At 35.6% G+C, this 19,038-nt stretch overlaps 1 protein-coding gene across 1 annotated transcript in view; it reads right to left on the bottom strand.

Moving 5' to 3' along the window:
- PPFIBP2 (PPFIA binding protein 2) overlaps positions 1-19,038 on the bottom strand; it is a gene marked incomplete at both ends in the record, with an annotated part of 69,640 nt that overhangs the window by 31,941 nt on the left and 18,661 nt on the right. The window contains 2 exons of the mRNA XM_079536801.1: positions 3,765-3,878; positions 7,655-7,747. Coding sequence (XP_079392927.1) covers positions 3,765-3,878; positions 7,655-7,747 — 207 coding nt within the window. The remainder of the gene's footprint in view (positions 1-3,764; positions 3,879-7,654; positions 7,748-19,038) is intronic.

Raw genomic sequence — 19,038 nt, 5'->3', positions numbered from 1 at the left:
GGCAATTGAAAGCTGAAGGAATGAACCTTGCCAGCCAGCAAAGTTCCTGAGAAGCAAACAGATATATACCAGATTTGAACTGTGCAAAAAAGATAGGATTCTTGCTTCTTCGAGTACAAGACAACAGAAAACCAGAATAGGTTCACGTTAAAACACACTGAATTCAAGTTTTTACTCTTTTATAGCTCCTCCTTGCATTCCTTTAATCCAGTGTGTTTTAAAAAGAGTCTCCACTGTGCCTCACCAAGTCTGTCTAGCACACATTCACCTGCTATGTACACCCAGGTAGAAGCTGGCCATAAAATTACATCAGAGAGAAGGAAAGCACTGAAATTAACACCTGTTTGCGTTTAATAATTTCAGTTTCCATGTGTTTAAGACAGAAAGAACCCTAAGGCCAAGTCCTTTGTACTCTGCAACAGAATTTACTTGATGGAAGACAATTAGGTTTATGCAATGCAGCCATCTGACCGGTCCTTCAGGATTTGGTGCAGGTCTGATATAAGACAGACACTGCCACACAGATCAGTATTTTGGCAAAATAAACATAGAACTTCAATGGCAACAAGTATCTGTTAAACCAATCAAGTGCAGAACAGAAATAGCAAAGAGTGTTTTTACTTGTGGTAATTACTATACCAAATGCACATAAACTGTGGAGGTGAAATCTGTAAGTGCAGACTTTTCAAACTGAACTAGCACAACTGACATGAGCAACAACACTAATTTCAAAGCACCAGTGCATTTACATTATGCATGGCTGGTGCTTTCTGATATGGGCCAATATAAGCTACTTTATAGAGCAAAATTTACTTTTGCTTTCCAATCACGTTCAACAATTTGTATACAGTACAAATATATTAGAAATGGATTGTCATAGTATAAGTATTTTTTTTAAAGATAATTCTAGAAATAGAATTGTTTTTTATTATTAGAGACAAATTCTTCTCTATCTAAGGTGCAAGGGAGCTAACAATTCACACAGCAGTTCCATATCTTTTACAAGCTTGATGGTAAGACTTGATGGCAAAATTGGAAGGTAATTCAGAGAGACCAAACTGGGGTCTTGTTCCCAGACAGCCTCCAGAAAGTTTTCTCTTATCTTTGAGTATGACTGAAGGACAAGGAAACATTTTTCTTACAGCATAATACATGGATACCTAAGAACTTGTATCAAGTTTTGCCATTAACTTTCACAAGACAGTCCTACTTTGTTTTAAAGAAATTGCAAATGTCTTCAAGACAGAAAACGTTGTATCTTAGAGTCTGTAGTAGTGCAAGTATTCTTACGTAAGCAAAATGTTGAGTTTGATAGTGTAGCATTACAAGTCAGGGAAACATACAGATGATATTTTCTTCAGCTGCAGCTCTATAAGCAGCTAGGTCAAATGAGCATCCACACCTACCTTGACCTCTTCTGTGAGCTGGTTCAATTCAGTAACACAGAGGAAAAAAACACAACAAAAAAAAGACGAACATCCTCTTCTTTTTATAACCCTCCTTGCTTTCTATCCAGTCACTGGGTCAAAATTATGAAAAATTATGAAAGTGAATACAAAAAAAATTGTAGAAGCACATGGACAAGGACAAGAAAAAGAGCAGAACGATGAAGCTTTTTTTTTTTTTAGTAGGAAACTGCTAGATGATATCAACTAATTTCCTCTGTGCTTTCAGTAAGAACTATTGCTCCCTCCTCTTAGAGAGATGAAGAATCACAATTTCCCCCAAAGAACCTGCAATCTCTGTTGCTGCTATTCAGCATTTAAGATGCCCACTCTAAATGCTGAACAACCGTTTTATGTAATTCAGATAAAGTTTGTTCTAGCTGCATTTGAAAAGTTGCCATGATAGCTTTGTAGCTGAGTTCAAAACAACTGCATAAATCATAAGCCAGAAGGATTTTAGCCAGTAACCCCACCCGTACAAAGTGGGCAAGTCTCTGCTAGCATAGATTTAGCAAAAAGTATTTTGCAGGGGAGTGCTGCACACCCTTCTGTTCTGGTACCACCAAATATATTTTTATGTAACTTCATTAAATTATCTGAATAAAGTGCATTAGTCTTTAGTGTAGCATTTTGGGGGCAGAATTTTGTAACATTTCTTATAGTTCCCAAATTCAAAAGATATGGCTATCCTGGACTCATGTATACTGCTTCCCAAATGAGTAAATATGCTGTGCCTACTTATACTATATACCGCAGTTAGCCTAGTTATATAAAACAAAACCAAAAAAACACATTAAACACATGGCAACTAAAGGCAATTATTTTCATTCATTTTCCCATTTAGAAGCAGCAGTTGACTTAAGTTCACAAAGGTAAGAATCAATGTAGTTCAATAGATTCTAAAAAAACAAGCAGATCCAAGTAAGATTGGATTTACAGTGCACCTCAAGAGAATAACCGAAGTCCTCCTGGAAAGCAGGACTATCTATACCCATAGTTAAGACTGGATGATTATTTCTTATTACAAACAAGTTGGTTTACTGTAAAAATAAGTACAGTTTGATTGCCCTTGAAAGACCAGAAAGAAGCTTTTTTTTTTCTTTTTTTTTTTTAAACTGGAAAAATGTAACATCAACATTAATATCTTTCATTTATTTGCTAACTACCACGAGCTTTTGTACAGAACACTGGAAACCTTTGGCTAACAAGATCTCGTTTAGATTAAAACAGGAACTTTCTACACTCTACTCCATCTTCCTGAAGTTTGAAAACATTTCCATAATTTAAATAGTTACTGTTCTTTGAATTTCACTTCAGATATCTAAATTAAACATATCTGCTGGTTATATTTTCTAAAATGTCCCCTCCCTCCTTTAAGTAAAGCATAGAACTTTTCTCAGTTGTAAGCATTTTGGGTTGCAACAGTTGTGTGAGACCAATTTTGTTTTCTTTTGGTGCAGAGCTTTAACTGCAAGAGGTTTAGGATACACATTTACCAGATGGAACACTACATCCTGCACATTCCTGGTCTAGATTTTAAAGGCTTTTTATAGTTTTAAATTTATTTTCAATATCCATGTACTGTATTACCAGCAGATTATCTGCATATGTAGTAACTTGTCTTGATAGAGACCCAAGACTGCAAGTGGAAAGTTCTTTCATGTCCACAGACTTGTCAGCTCCGCAGTAACATGAAATGTAAGACACTTATTATTCATTCATTCTCCTCAATATATACAATGAAACAACAGCAATGAATTAAACCACATAGCTTGAAATTATTGATTGAAATATTGAAAATTATCTTCATATACTTTTTGATTTTTCAAAAATAAAGGAAAAACTCCTAAATAAAGCAAAAATCATTAAAGAACCAACTTTGATACAATAATTCATTTCAATGCATGAATTGTTCAGCTTTAAAGATATAGAAAAACTGAAACTATTTAAGTAAGACAACTTAATTCTGTAACTGCTACATACAGTAGGTACTCATAACCTGTCTAACCAGTTACTCAACCACATCCAAATTTAGTTCGTCAGCACAGTACAAACAATACACAATAGTTTCATTTTACATGCTGCCACATACGGCATTATGCAACCAGCCAATAAAACATTTCTGCAACAGGAAAACAAAGAAATATTTATTGCAAAAAAGTAGTTTGCAAAGTAGCAAGAACACAATAAAAAGAGGCAATTCTTTTTCTGTTTTCTCTTGCTACCAAAGGCACTCCCACATGCAGGCAAACAGAGAATGTATGTTCTCATCTTTCTCAAAGGAGATTATGCAAAAACCTTTCCAATCTAGCTCTTTACCTGTTGAAGCATTTCTTCTGTAGCATTCAGTTTCAACTGATGTCCCTCAAGACAGATTTCTAAGTCCCGTATTTTCTCTCCTTGAGCTTCTACCTGGTCTGTAAGAACGCTCACCTGTAATAAGAGAAGAGAAACACAATGATACTGAACTGACAGTAAATAAGTTTGAATTACCTTGTACAATGAACATTCAAATGCACATTTTTACAATGAATTCCCTTTTAAAGTCCTCAGTTGTTTCATACACTTTCATAACTTGCTCTATTGAAATAGACAACACTCCATTCTCACGTACAAATAGTTTGATTCAACTCCTGCCCACTTAAATTGTTTTTGTTGGCTTTTTTTTTTTTTTTTTTTTTTTAGTATATAGAAGAACATTTCTAGAAGAGCTAGAAGACTACTTACAGGTAGCCTGAGTCAGTTCATGTACAAGTCTGAACAATCAGAAAACAGTAAACAAGAACATAGTACACTGAAAATATTTTAAGTGGTATAGAAACACACATTGCTATTTCAGGTTCTATTGGTACTTTGTTTCCCTGAGCAGGTAAATGATAAAACTGCTCATTTGGAATCTAACCGATTAATTGACTTCTTACAAGAAGAGAAAAATAGCTTACCTATAACAAAGCATGTCGAAGTTACAAAGAATGCAGTAAGTAAAAGGCATGTTTTAGCAGAGGCAAAGTTCTATTAAAAAAAAAAAAAATTCCCAGGTTTTGCAAGCCAAAACATGAAATCAAAAGAAGTGAGATACAGACAACAAATCCTAGGAAAAAGAAACAATAAGCCATACTGGTAAAGAACTGTGGGAATACTGGCTTGTGAAACTTAGGAAAATTAAATGCAGCACAACATCAGAAAGATGTGAAAAAGCAATGTTAATTCCTATGTTAAGCAGCACATACACTCCATGTATTATTTTTGTTATTAATTTATATTAAAACAGTTTCCACCACAGACAACTTTGATTACACTAGAAAATGTTACCTCAATCAAAAAAAGAAATTAATATCAGGTTTGTATACTCTAAAATGTTTTAACAGAAATTTACCTATGCTCTCATATCCAACTCTGGAGTACCTCTGCTTAAAATCAATAACTATCCATTTTTGTTTTTATCTATTTTTGTTTTTTACCTAAGCACAATGACAATGCTAGCTGGGAGAGGAATGCAGAAAAGTAGAGTGTTTTATTTTGATGTCTTTAAAATCAGCTGGTCCTAGAGAAGAGCACAGATGGATACGGGACAAGAGAAGACAGGAAGGAGCAGGTGGAAGGATGATATTTTGCCACTCTTGCCAAGAAGGGCACTAAGACACATCTGAGCTGGTGGGGAGAAAGTAACTCCACACAAAAAAGTTTGTTGCTTACCAACTTTTTAAAATTTTGCTCGCATTACAAGGGTAATGGAACACAGAAAACCCTGAGAGGTCAGAAAGCAAGAAGAAGCAAACTCAAGCCCCTCCTTCAATCTAATGCAGTTTCCAGAACAAGAAAACAAGCTTGACAGAGGGATTGAGGTAAAGTTCCACCCAGTACTGTAACCTGTAAGAAAAGTTGTGTGCATTAAATGTGACCTGCAAAGCCATTTTGCAAAAGCTTAGCTTTAGAAACATTCTGTTGGATATTCCAATGCTAGGCTGAGATACATTAGCTACTTTAAGCTCATATTTTCCCCTCCATTTAAGATCACACGTGCCAGACTCTTCTGGGAATCAGTAAGCAGCACACAGAGTACAACCTCAGTCAGTGTACGTTGCACTAGCAAGTCCATCTTGCCTTAGCAGTGCAGCACATACAGAAGACCTGATTATCTGACCATAGGTAATGTGTTTTCTTTGAATATCTGTAACGGGGTATATTGTGTTCAAGAAATATTTAAACACTGTACCAGGGACGTGCTTTAGTGGGAAATATTGGTGATAGGCAGATAGTTGGACTGGGTGATCTTGGAGGAATTTTTCAACCATGGTGATTCTGAACAATTGGCCAAATTTAAAATGGTATAAAGGTTTAAAATATCTTAGAAACAAGATATTTGTAGGAAAAACAAACTAACAGAAAAAACATAAACAGTAAGAACCAGATAGCTCAGAACCTAGCCCAATTCTGTACCTTTGCATCCTCTTATTTTTGTTATTCATGTTCAACTGCCACAGAATTTGAACACCATGAGAAGTCCACCAGTGCAGAATGACCATAAACAGCTGGCTGCATGGCTTGAACTACAACCAAAATGTGTATATGCATATGTATATGTGATGACACAGGGTACAAAGGACCCCTTCAGGGTCAAGGCCACAGATACTTTAATTGAACCCTATGCTTCTGAATGAACAGCTGGGTTTGGTCTCTTCACTGTTGCTCCAATTACGTGTATGCGTGCAAGTGTGAGAAATGAGTGTACTGTGTGAAAAGTTGTTTGTTCAAAATAGAATCAATGTGCTTCACTCAGCTACAACTTGATCCACAAAAGGTAATCTAATAAATATTAGTTGCAATGCTGTCTCCCGTACTAGAAAAAAAAAAAAAAAACAAACAGGAATTAAGAAAATATAAACATTTAAGTTCTAACTAGAAAAACTTATTTTTCACCCAGGATTTGTTTTGTTGAATTTTTACTTCGTAACGGCAGTTTTCACGTAATTGTAACTAAGCTTCAGGAGTGTGTCTTACAAACAACTTGTTGTTTATTTAACAACTGTGAGAATTCTGCAAACTTCTGTAAACAGTGCAAGTGTGAAAAGAACATAAAAGATAAAACATATTCACAGAAACTAACAACAGAAAGGAGAACACTTACCCAGTTTATTCAAGTTGTTTCTTTTTTAATGTGTGCATACATATACACACATACTCTTATGATGTCCTTTCACAAGTGTGCAGTGAATAAATATGCAAAACCATTTAAAGAACATCCAGCTTCAGTTTTAAAATCATGCAGTGCAATTCCATAACAGTGAGGATATTCAAGCAAAAAAAAAATCATTATTTGTACAATATGCATTTTTCCCAGAAAGAAAACATACGTGGAACAGAAATCTATTTGAAAACAGGTTGGTTTGGTAAACTGAGAAATGGGAAACTTGGAAGAAGTTTGCATTTTTATTGTCATTTTTTTAATTCTCTGTTTTCACTGTCTCCTAATCTTTTTGATGATGCAGACTATACAAGTATGAAAAACATCACTTCTATCCACCTGTGATTTATCAAAAACATTCAATTTCTGATTTTTATTCCTGAGATTTACAAATCCTCCAGTGATGACCAAACCAACGTCCATATGGGGTGTGTTGTTTTGCTTTTGAATTCCTTTTCTCAAGATGCTGAATAGCTTCTCATATTACAACCTATCCATCCTCATAAATGGTAGCATGAAAAGACAAGCTACCCAGAGGAATGATAACACTGATGTGGCACACTTTTCCTAATTGAATTTTAAGGACTTTTATGGAGAAGAAAGTAAGGGAGGATGTGTTGTCTAGGAACTTGATGGTATACAATACGTTTAATTTTTCTCCCTCTTGCAGTCTTGCAACTCAAAAAAAAAAAAAAGTGGCGTGCAGAATCTAAAAGGTAACTAGCATAACCCAGCAAACCTAATATGAAATCTACTACAGCAGCATTAAGACCATGGGAAAAAAATTAATAACACTGTCAACTTTCTTAGTCATTCTTCTTATTGCTGCTACTCCCTTCTCCTCCACTCAGTTACCTCACCATGAGACAAACTACATTAATTAAACAAATAATAAATTAACTCCTGACTAAATATCACTTACATTTGCTGACATGTTAACATTTGTACCACAGAAAATACTCTATCACTCAGCTTCTATTCACTGAATGTCAACTACATAGACAGTGTTTTCTTTAAAACATACCTGCAGTATGAGAGACTCTTTATCGCCTTCTAATCGTGCCAATCTTTCTTGATAGGTTTCATTATTAGTAGATGAATGATGATTCACCTGTGACTAGAGAGAAAAGGGCAGTAAGAATTTTTGCAGTTAATATTAAAATTTCAAGCAGTAGTTCATAAAAATTGATATAGTGCCATTTTTATAATGCAAAACACAGCAAAAAGTTTGTCTACATACCAAATCTTTACTTTGTACACGTTAAGCCTTTTGAATGTGCATTTTTTAGCTGGATTTTGAATACTTACTCTTTTCTAGCACTCAGTAATTGTATAGGAATAATTTTGTTATTTTCCAGCAAATTAGTGGGTTTTTTTTAGAAGATGCCAGCTTACCAAGATAAAAAAAAAACCAAAACACTCTTTACACTATTTGGACTCAACAGTATTTTGCCAAAGTCAAGGAATTTTGATATTTATTTATAAATACCTGCCATATGTATCACCCTATTCCTAGAAATTTACTGAAAGAAAAGTACAAATTCTTTTCTAATAACTAACAAATTATTTCAATCACTAAATTCCCATCAGGAACTATTCTGGTTACATAATTACTTACATATTTCTAAACATCTCTGAAGAGCGAGACCACCTAAAGCTTGGCCTATTCCTAAAAATTATATCTCATTTTCTACAGATTTTAATACACCAGAGACAAACACCCCAATAATAATAATAAAATAAATTCTTACAACAAGACAAAGACATATCTGCAGATTTTTGAACAACAACAAAAAAAACCAACAAAGCAAAACAAAACAAACTTTGGAAGAGTTCATAGTTCCATGGTTCATCATGCATCTGGAAGCTTTATGCAATTGCAGGACTGGAACTGCTTGCTTAAAGTACCCAGTTGTAATATTACCCCATAATGGTTCATTTCCCTATTGCAGGCAATGCTTTTCTGCCTCGAAATAAAGCATGTTTTGGTTACATCAGCTTTCCAGCTAACATAAGAATCCAGCTACAGAGTTGCCTGTATCTGCGCTAGTTTGCAGCACGCTACTCAATTAAAGTTGCATGTACAGCAGCAGCGGGAGGATTGTCATCTGTGTGAACTCTGTTCTTTTCCAACCAAACAAGTTTATCTATTTTTTTTTTCCATAGTTTCCTGATCTCAGCTGAGGTTTAGAGGCCTAACTGTAAAAGAGACCATGAAAATAAACATAGCACTAACTTACGCAAAGCAAGGAGTAGTTACCAATCAAATGCCAAAACACACTTTTCAAACTATGAAATACTGAAGTATGTATAAGTTTAGCATCTTTAGTAGTTAAGCTACGATAACCTTCGTCTCTGATATTTTTGAAAGTATTTTAATCAAATATATACATCAACAAACAGGACTGAGACATATCTGAAGAAATAATCTGATTCGTTATTCTGCCTTGGAACAGATGATTATTTGCAATTCTTGTTTTGTCTGCTTCTAAAATCTCTAGAAATGAAAACAGGTACCAGTCTTCACAGGTAATCAAACACCATCAATTTAACTTAGGTCCTATGTATTAATTATTATTAATATATTATAATTATTATTATTATGTATGCATGGTCTTACAGACTTAAATAACTTTTGTAGTACTATAACAAAAAGAAGGAATCCTTGTAAGTAAGCACAATTTATTTCTGTATGTCTGTGTAGGCAATCCTTCAACCCCGGCTATACATCCTCAATCACACTGCCAGCGATTCTGCTTTAAACTATGTGAAGAGCGAAGTCCTTTAGACCAGAAATCTTTACCCTCGGCAGCTAGGTTTCCATTACAGCCGAACACTCCTCTCCATCTCATTACAAGCTTTTCCCAACAGACAGCCCACAGCCTTCCCCAGCATGTCTCTGACCCATACACCATGATAAGGGAAGACACAACTTCAAGCACCTAGGGTGCAACAGCAGACTTCTAGGCAGGAGAAGATTCTCTGAACAACAAAAGCCAGCAGTGAAAACCACTCAGTCAGGCAGATCTTTGCACCTGTCATGCTGTTGTAATTTGCTGTTTTCCTATGCTAAATGTAACCAATCGTAATCATTCCCCTGCTCCCTTTACAAGTACAGCGTTATTGCCAACACACTTTTACATAAGCAATCCATCATCAGCATAAACTACAGTTCAACATTTTATATAATCAGTGATTGAGAATTAATTCAACGACAAATAAAACAAAAATTTCACTGCACTCACATTTATCAAATATGCAGCCCCAATGATGTCTGCAGCACTGACTGATAAGGAAATATCCTATGTTGGAACTTCAATACTCAATACCCATGTAAGACCCAGTAGATCACACACCAGTGTGAACAAGGAGAAGGAAAAAAATACCAACCCTGCCAACAGGTCAGACAGAACGCTCAGATAAGTACAGGACAGTACAGTAGACAGAAAATGGCCTGCTTAAAAAAAAATAAAAGTGGCTGATTGACACACAACAGTTGTTTAAGACTTTGGAAGTCTTTGTGGCATGCATAAAGACAAGATAAAAAATGTAACATGAACCAAGGCCATCTGTGCATGGTTGGAGTGCATTCAGCAGTTGTGAAAGACAGTACTGAGATAAAACTAAGTATAGTTACATATCACACGTATCGGCAGGACCCAAATATAGGACACGACACTGAAGTCAAGACTAGACAGCAAATCAGGGTAGGAAATCACAAACACACACTAAACTTATGTAATCACATGATCGAAAGGTTGAATCACCAAGATTTTCTACAGAGATGTTACTCCAGAAAAAGTAACATAGAAAATTAAAAACCATTACTTGAGCTTAACAGTTTATAGCTAAATGTGTTAAATATATTTCTTGCAATGAAAGAATGGGTAGCATAATACACAAGAAACTTTCTGATAACATGATGAAGAAATAGAAGGAAATATATGTTCAGTCAAGGTGATTGGAACAGTTACAACTGCTGCAGTGCTGCAAACAAGAAGTCAAGTATACAGCCTACGTGCTCTGTTAAGACAGAAACTGCAAAGCAGTTTCTTGAAGCACCTATACTACATAAGCAATCAGCACCTACACTACACTCTCCATAAACAACCTGGGTATACTTTAGTGCCCCGACTGCATCAGATACGAATACAAAATATTTCCTTGAACAATTTAAAACCAACCATTTCTTCCACTTTTAGAAAAAAAAAAAAGATTTTTGCATGTCAACACCTACTTCAACTTCTTATTCATCTGAAGTTTCCAGGTCTATCTTGAAAATGCTCTTTTACCTCTAACTTGGACATAACACTGATATGTGCTGGAAAATTGAGCATTTAAGTATCATTTACATGATCCAGGAACTACAGAATCCTATTCCAAGAAAAAGGCTCAAAAATTATGATTATGATACCATAAATAAATTAAATCAGAATATAGATCATGATTCAACAGCTTCAGGTTAAAATAAAGATAAGCAGCAATAAATACAGCAAGAGTATGGCAAGAAAGGCAGGACATCTGATCAACTAGTTAGCTTAATTTTCAATAGCCTTCTCAGATAGGAGCTCAGAGTCCAGCAAATGAGGAATTTTACAGTTTCTTCCATAGTTTTATTATTTTTTCCATGTTATTTTAACAGGATGCAGCATACTGTCAGAACTGAACAACCACCACTGTTTAGAGTTTCTGTACAGATGTTCTAGTCTGAAGTTTCTGAAACAAACTTGTTGAATCATGACAGACTGTAGGAGTAAGTCCCTTAAAGGAAGCACATTTCCAAGATAATGGAATTGAACAGGGGCCAATTTATGTTCTCCTCATGTGTTAAGTTAAATCTCTAAGAATTTCCAACACAGCTAATTTTAAAACTTCTGAAGTTGATCAGCCAGCTGTTACACAATTATTTTTCACTAATGTCTGGGTCTCATATTGGGTTATAGAAGAAAAAGAAGTTGAGAAAAGAAACTTGGCAGTCAGCTAGACTGGTGATTTGTAAGCTTTTTCAATAAGTCACTTGCCTCACAGAAAACAGATAATGGCAAAACCATCCTTTCCTCTTATTCAGTCACACGAATCAACTTCAGTTCCACTGATAATTGAATCAGATGCTTACGGCAACTGGAGTGCTTGCATTAGTAGGAAAGATTAGGGACAAACTTGATAAATTGTCTGCTGTTGCAGTTTAGAAGCTGAGAACAAGGAGTGTAGCCAGCACAGTTCAACCAGCCAGTTTTCCACAAACTACTAAGAGCACAAAGACTGCAGGAAAAATGTAGACTACAGACATTTTTCAGTCTATTTGGAGTTGATAATATTTAGAAGAATATGGACTTCCCAACTCCCCCCCCTCCACTGTTTTGGGTCAGCAAAACTGATGCTGTGTTACAGTTTTTGCTGTTGTAATATTGAGTCAGAAAACACAAAGAGTGAGTAACCAACAAAAGAAACACTTTGATTTTGGCACGTATCTGTTAATATAAATTTAATTTATTCTTTTGATACCTGAGATATATGCCCATGTGAATCTATGTACATTCACTCAGTGTACTTGAGGAGGGAGAGATGGCTGGAATGGTATTTCTGGATTTTGCCTTTCACCTGAAAGCAGAAGTAACAACTGGATTTTCTGTTTTCTCCTGCTCCTTTTTGATTAAAGGAAAGTGAAAGTCAAGCTAAAACAGCTAAGAGCACACAGTACAAAGGTAGGTAAATTTATACAGTCCTTAAAATCAAAGAATTTTACCAAACATTTACACTTTTATCAGGAGAACTCCTAATGCTAGTACTTAAAGGAAGATGTCCATATGCAAGTCATGATGTTCATCCTCAATATCATCAGCTTAAGTGATAGAGCATGAGCTCAACTGCGTCACCTTTTGCTAGTAGAGATTATGTATAGTAGTCAGAACCACTAATATATATCTTTCTCAGGTCAACCATCGGCTCAGCTGTGTGAAGACTTCAAAAGGTAAGTCCAAAGTAAGCTGCAAGAGTTATCAGGTGTTTGATTTCACATGAAGGCATTTCTTTCAAAATGAAAAAGCCTTAGCACTTCAGTGTTTTTCGGACAAGAGATTCTCCATTTTGCTACACTCCATCCGCTGCAGTTCAAATAGCTCAGTTAATTTACAATTTAATTAGAGACCCATTACACCATTTTGTTCTGTAATGAAACATAGTAATTTTTTTTAATTATACCTATATGCCTATGCACAAAATTTGGGCTATGTCATTTTTATTCAGAATAGTGTGCTCCCAGTTAAGGTCAGATAGCAGGATAAGAAAGCAACCGGGCCAAAAAGGAAACTGTATGGGAAACCTTTAACCCAAATCCCTTGGGAGAACCAAAGCAAACCCACACTAAAGACAACAAACTTACCATTTGGGAGGCAGGGAAGAGAAGAGTTTTAGGCACTTTGGATTCCAACAGAAACTTAACAGCAGCAGATTTATGCTTAGATCTTGTAAAATAACATCAACTACCTACAAAATGCTTCCCACAAACTGCCAACCAACTACCTTATGAGAATGATGCTGCTGTCTTAGCTGCAATGATATAAGTGCCCTATATACATACAAAAAATTTTCCATATCCTTCTAGAAAGAGACAACTTCAAGACATGCTTCTTTTGTTATTTCCCATCACCTACTTAACTAGGCTTTATGCCTCACTAACGAGATGTCTTTGAACATCTGAATCACTAACAAATGAAACCAGTGTGGTATCATGTTGCTATGGCAGGTACCATTCAGATCTAGGCCAGAATAAACAGATCAGATAGTTCTGACGTTACGACCACAATATCGTATGCCATAAAGTGCAACATAGCTGTGCTCATCATAGAGTTATGCCTTTGGTATTAGGCAAAATATTGTCAACAGAGAAAGTGAGAAATTTTACTACTACTGCAGGCAATAATATACATACACTTTTACTGTTAAAAGATAGAAAAATTAAAATATAAAAAAGCAGTAAACAAAGGAAATCTGTGATTCATACGTATTTTCTCTTTTTTTTTTTTGCTCTTTCTGCTCTTATATTTTTGTACCGACACTGCACATATGTACAGCCTATTCTTGGCAAACCACTTTTCACAGATCATTTTAACATCAAGAAAGCCTAATGGAAAGACTTGAAGCGTGGCAACACTTTATTCAGATTTGATCTAAATATTGCCTTGTCTCTCCCGTTGCTGCATGGTGCTTCTGTACATATTGTATTACAAGATTACTGATTAAAACCACATCCTTTGTTCTATGCATCTGAAAATTGTAGTTTTATTCCTTATTTTCCCCTGCCTGGATTCACCATTATTTATTTAACAACTGTTTGCTGCCCTAATACAGTTCAAGCCAAAAAACACCATGCAAATATGGCATGACAGACTGACTGCAACATCAAAACTGATCCTGGTTTCTGAAGTGACTTCTCTTAATGATGAAATTGGAGCCAGTTCTAGCATATTTCACCAGAGTTTATGAGAGTCTTTTGCAATTACTCTCTGTTAAGCGCCATTCATTAGTCTGGAGTAAAAAGCAATGGTATTTAATCACAAGGCCTTGGATCCTTAATGCTACCACAGTGCCAGACCTGAGATGCTAGGATTCTGGAATATGGAAATCAAATAAATAACTTTGATTTTTTAATTTTTTTTACAAGATCACTTATCAAATAAACTTTGTATCACAGTGCTCAAAGTTCTCCTGGGAACTATGAAAGATTGTTTTCAGTTCTCCTGCACCCCATATATATTCAACCCCTAACAGTGCCTGCAAGGAAAAGAACCAATACTGATATTCTCCTTTATCTATCGTACATAAAAAGAATTAAGTGCAATCATTTAGTTATGCAAAACAGTTTGTACTATATTTGAACACAATGTCTTTTCCGAAAAGGTACCCTCTGTTGTTAGTTCCTCCCAGATCTGTGAACATTTCTGCATGACACCATGACACATTCTTCTCTGAAGCTACTTCTTTCTCACTGTTTTATCATTCTCAGTAACACAGCGAATGCAACTCAGTTTGATAATAGCACACCTCAGCCTTTTGTCAGCAAATCTATCTTTTGGATATTAATAGGGAAGCAAAGGTGGCAGATATATCATATTTAAAACATCATTTAAATAACAAAGTAATGTCATCTCAAAAACCACTAAAGAGTTATCTAGTTTTAACTATACAAAACACAAATTAAAATAACAGTGTAACGTTCCCAACTGCTACTTCCTGCTGTCTCTTCTCCTTCACTCACCCACTCAATTCCCCATTTAATCCCCTCCCCATCCATACTCCAGAAACACAAAGAGTTTTGAGGAAGAGATCTAAATATTTTGTAAGTAAACTGAACTTCAACATTCCCAAGCTTTTGTTAAAGACTCAAATATCACAAACATTTTACATTCAAAGAAGCTACCCAAGTTAAAGTTCCTGTTCACATTTAGCACAGATATTCACAGATATTCATATTTATGTTTACGCAGCCAGTTAAAAATAGTGTGCACATATGTATGCATGTGTTTTTAATCAAGGGCCATGCAGAAGCACTAACATAAATAGCGTGCATGGAATTTATAACAAAAGTATACAGTTAAAATAGATTTTTTATAAGTATAATGGCAAGATGTACTGCTCACATGATATACAGTTAAATCAATATTGCAATTTAATAGAACAGTTTACTGTGAAGGAACTATTCACATCCCATTTTAAAAATCATAAAAACTGAAAAGTAAATAGTTAGAACCTAAGAAACTTAGAAGCAAAGACTAGATGATTTTTCCAAGATGATCAGACATTTTTTTTTTTTTTTTTAATTTTGCAGGAAAACAAAAATTAATCTCCTTCTATTACGCAGTTAATTCATGTTCAGATTCACATTCATCACAAGAATGAGGATAATAGCATTGCCTTTTAAAAAAGCATAATTTAATCAGAGAACTGTGTGCAGGAAAAAAAAAAAACCACCATTTTTATTCAAAACAAAAGCACACTAAAAGATCTCAGGCAGTTACAGCAGTGAAAAATTAAGTGAAGAACCAGTGCAAATGTTCCTTAATTTTAAACCACAATGTGATAAACAATGTATTCTAATTTTTTGCCATGCACTCCAATGTATGCTATGCTTTGCTATATTACAACCTCAGGAAAGCACGAGCGCTTACTAGAGCCTATTGCCGTTTGTTCACAGACTGACTCTAGAGTTTTGTTTTTAAAGACATAGACAGCTGATCGTCCCCCTGCACAGCCTCCCCCCCATCAAGCTTCCTCCTCCTGCTTGAAGAAAAGTCCCTAATTCCTTTCTCACAAAGGAACTTACATTATTTCAGGTCTGAGGCACTCCGTGCGTTTCCTTCCGCAAAGCTGAGAATTCTGACTTAGATTGGTAACATGCATTTACAAAGACAAATCAAAGAACAGCAAATCACTTACCCGCTTTAGCCACGTGAAGTGCTTGTAAATATCAATCTCACCATCCATGCTTTGGGCCCATCTCAGCAGTCACGTTCCCAGGGCTAAAAGAAACTTTTGGAAGCAAGCGCGCTGCTTTGTTCTACAGGATATAGCTGTGACTTCTTCCCCTTTAAACCCATCTACTTCTAAATTCTTGAACGTGTGTACACATTTCAAGTTAAATCTACTGCCTCGTCCCACAGTCTTATCCCAAACACTTCTCACAGATGTATATATAATGCACAACTGTATAAACTTCAGACTCTCCCCCAAACATCTGTTTTTTTAAACAGCAGATCTGGTTAGCAACCAGAACAATGTAAATCTAAAAACACTAAAAATATAACTTGCTAAACGGTCTTTAAAAAGGGATCTTTCAAGAACAGTATAAATCTGCAGAAACTATTCACTTTTAGTGCTGAATAACAACCTAAAATTATTAAGCTGTCACTGTGAAACTATTTTCAAGTAATGCTTTCCCTGGCTTTCTGCTTCAAGAGTGGCTGGAATTCATTACAAAGACCCCCTATTTCCTGTCTCTGTTTTACTCCCTGTTTATCGTAACACTACTCAGCCTTCTCAGTTTATTTCAGGCCCTGACTAAACCTAAAAATAAGTTATGCTCTTTGAATTAGTGGCCTGTCCTCACAAAAGACATTATAAAAAAGGAGAAATTCAAGGACGAGTCAGTGGATAATCTGATTATTCCATAAATAGTGCCAGGAAGGCAGTTTTCCATCTTAACTAAAGATGATGATACCCTTTTTAAGATTTTTGTCTGCTTTTGCTGAAACCTCGTGGAATGGCAACTTTTCAAACTTGCAATACGGAGATTAATGCATATGCAAAGCAACATTCTGGCAAAGAAGGGATCTTTAAAAATACTCCCTGTTACTGTGGGGTCCTCTAGTGCCTCTGCACAGTACTTATGACTACACTCTAACCTTTCCCAACAAACTTCAGTTTCTTGATATGTCCCACTATTAAAAGTGGCTTTGGTCTTAAACTGTAAAACTGTTCCATATACAAACACAATGTATTGGGCAATGCCTGTTAACACCAAAATGCTGCAGTCCCCCAGGATTTTTTGTGATGATCTCAGAATATTTATTTTGCTCCACTTTTTTTTTTTCTTTCAGTTCCTACAGCCAAATACATTCATGCATTTAAGACAAAGTGCAAGAACATGGAGCCAGGACCAAAGTTGCCCATCACACTAACAGTATATGCAAAGAATTCGAAGTCTGAAACTGTATAATGCTCTGAAAAGCAGTTCTTAAAGGGATCTATCATACTTAGCCATCTATCCACCCTTCAAACTGGAAATCCTAGATAAAGGAGTTTCTGCAAAGAGTTTTACTATTTCAAATATTCTCGATCCTTCTGACCAGTGCATGTCTTTTTTGGATCTTCCAAGTGACAAGCAGAGAAGGATACAAACCTAGACTACCAGCCTTCTTTGAGTACTGGACAGTAATAAATATATCAAGTTCTATGACAAGAAAAATGTGAAAGGTTTTTAAAAAGTTAGTACTACAAGTCTTCTAAAGATGCTAGAGTAACTAAAATTGGCAGAAAATGGAACAAGGTAAAAGAACATTTCTAAAAGTGAACCATGCCATGAGACAGCACCTGAAAAGAACTTGACTTTCTCTGTACATCAAACATGCTTATTCTATGCCAATTGTACAAGTTTTTATGCTATGATAACATTGGTGAGAGCAGCTCTTTCTTGGATTTCTATCATTTGAGATGCACTCAGTACAGGACATTTCTCTGTGTCTGATAGCCTCTGTCATAATTGCCTAAGGGGGTTCTCTTGAGATTAAAATATGAAATCCCTAGGGGCGCTTTTATTTCCCAGAAAATGAGTTATCTGATTACAAAGAATAGCAAATGCATCAGACTTTCTCACATTACGGTGTATATGCATACACACATATATATATATGTGTATATTTATACACATACTGTGTACAGCCAATTACAGAATCCCGTATCCATATTTAATCCAGCTCAAAACAGAGGTTGCAAGACTTATTTCAGGCTTATTTAGCAAACTGGGGGAAAGTACTCTGTACTCTCTTAAGACGTTCCACAACATATTATGTCTTAACGATTTTGCTTTACAGCAGAGAGAAAAAAAAAAAAACAAAAAACACTGAAAGAAAATTGTATTCTTCCACTTACAAGTACCTCAGTGTAGCATCTACAGCTAGGCAAGGATCAATTTTTTCCTGTTAAAAGTATTTTAAATCACAAACGTACCTTATTTTTGCCTTGTCACTTGTTCTGGATTTCATGCAAAGGTCTCTTGATTTTGTTACAGTCATTCTTCCTGATTAAGAGGTAAACGTGCCTGAATTTTCTGCATCTTATCAGCTATGAATGTTGACAACATACATTCCAGACAGTCACGTGTTCCCTTTCAGCCTGTCACCTGCTTGCTGAACTTTATGTCCTGCTTGAGCTTTGGCCCGAAAAAGTTTCAGGCACCAAATGAATTCAAATCCAAATTTGCTTAGAATTTCTCTGGAAAAACAGGTTATTTCCTCTGGGCAGTGTGAAAGCATGGAAAATATGTTGCAATGTGAGGATTGCTTCATCGGGTTAGTGCTGTGTTTAAGGAAAAAAAAAAAAAGCAAGTGAAGGAAATGCATGTTTACGCATAGTTCTTCACTGAGCACTGACTTTTAGTTGAACGGAGAGCTAAATATCAAACCAAATAAAATAAAATCAGCCCCCAACATCACTGTAATGCCAATACCCTCATATAAATAAGTCAAAGAGAGAGAATGATCTAGCTGTTCACTCAGTATTAAGTTTTCCTTCATCCATTACTCTACATCCATTACTTCCTGATCCTTATGTTTGAACTGGCTTGGAAGCAAAGGGATTAGAAACACATTATATCTGGGAAAATGTCCTCAACATGCCAAATTCACACACCTC

The sequence above is a fragment of the Tetrao urogallus genome (assembly GCF_951394365.1).
Source record: "Tetrao urogallus genome assembly, chromosome: 6".
In the NCBI taxonomy this organism is placed as follows: Eukaryota; Metazoa; Chordata; class Aves; order Galliformes; family Phasianidae; genus Tetrao; species Tetrao urogallus.
Note: the sequence above shows the minus strand (reverse complement) of the source record. Positions and strands in the feature narration are given on the sequence as shown.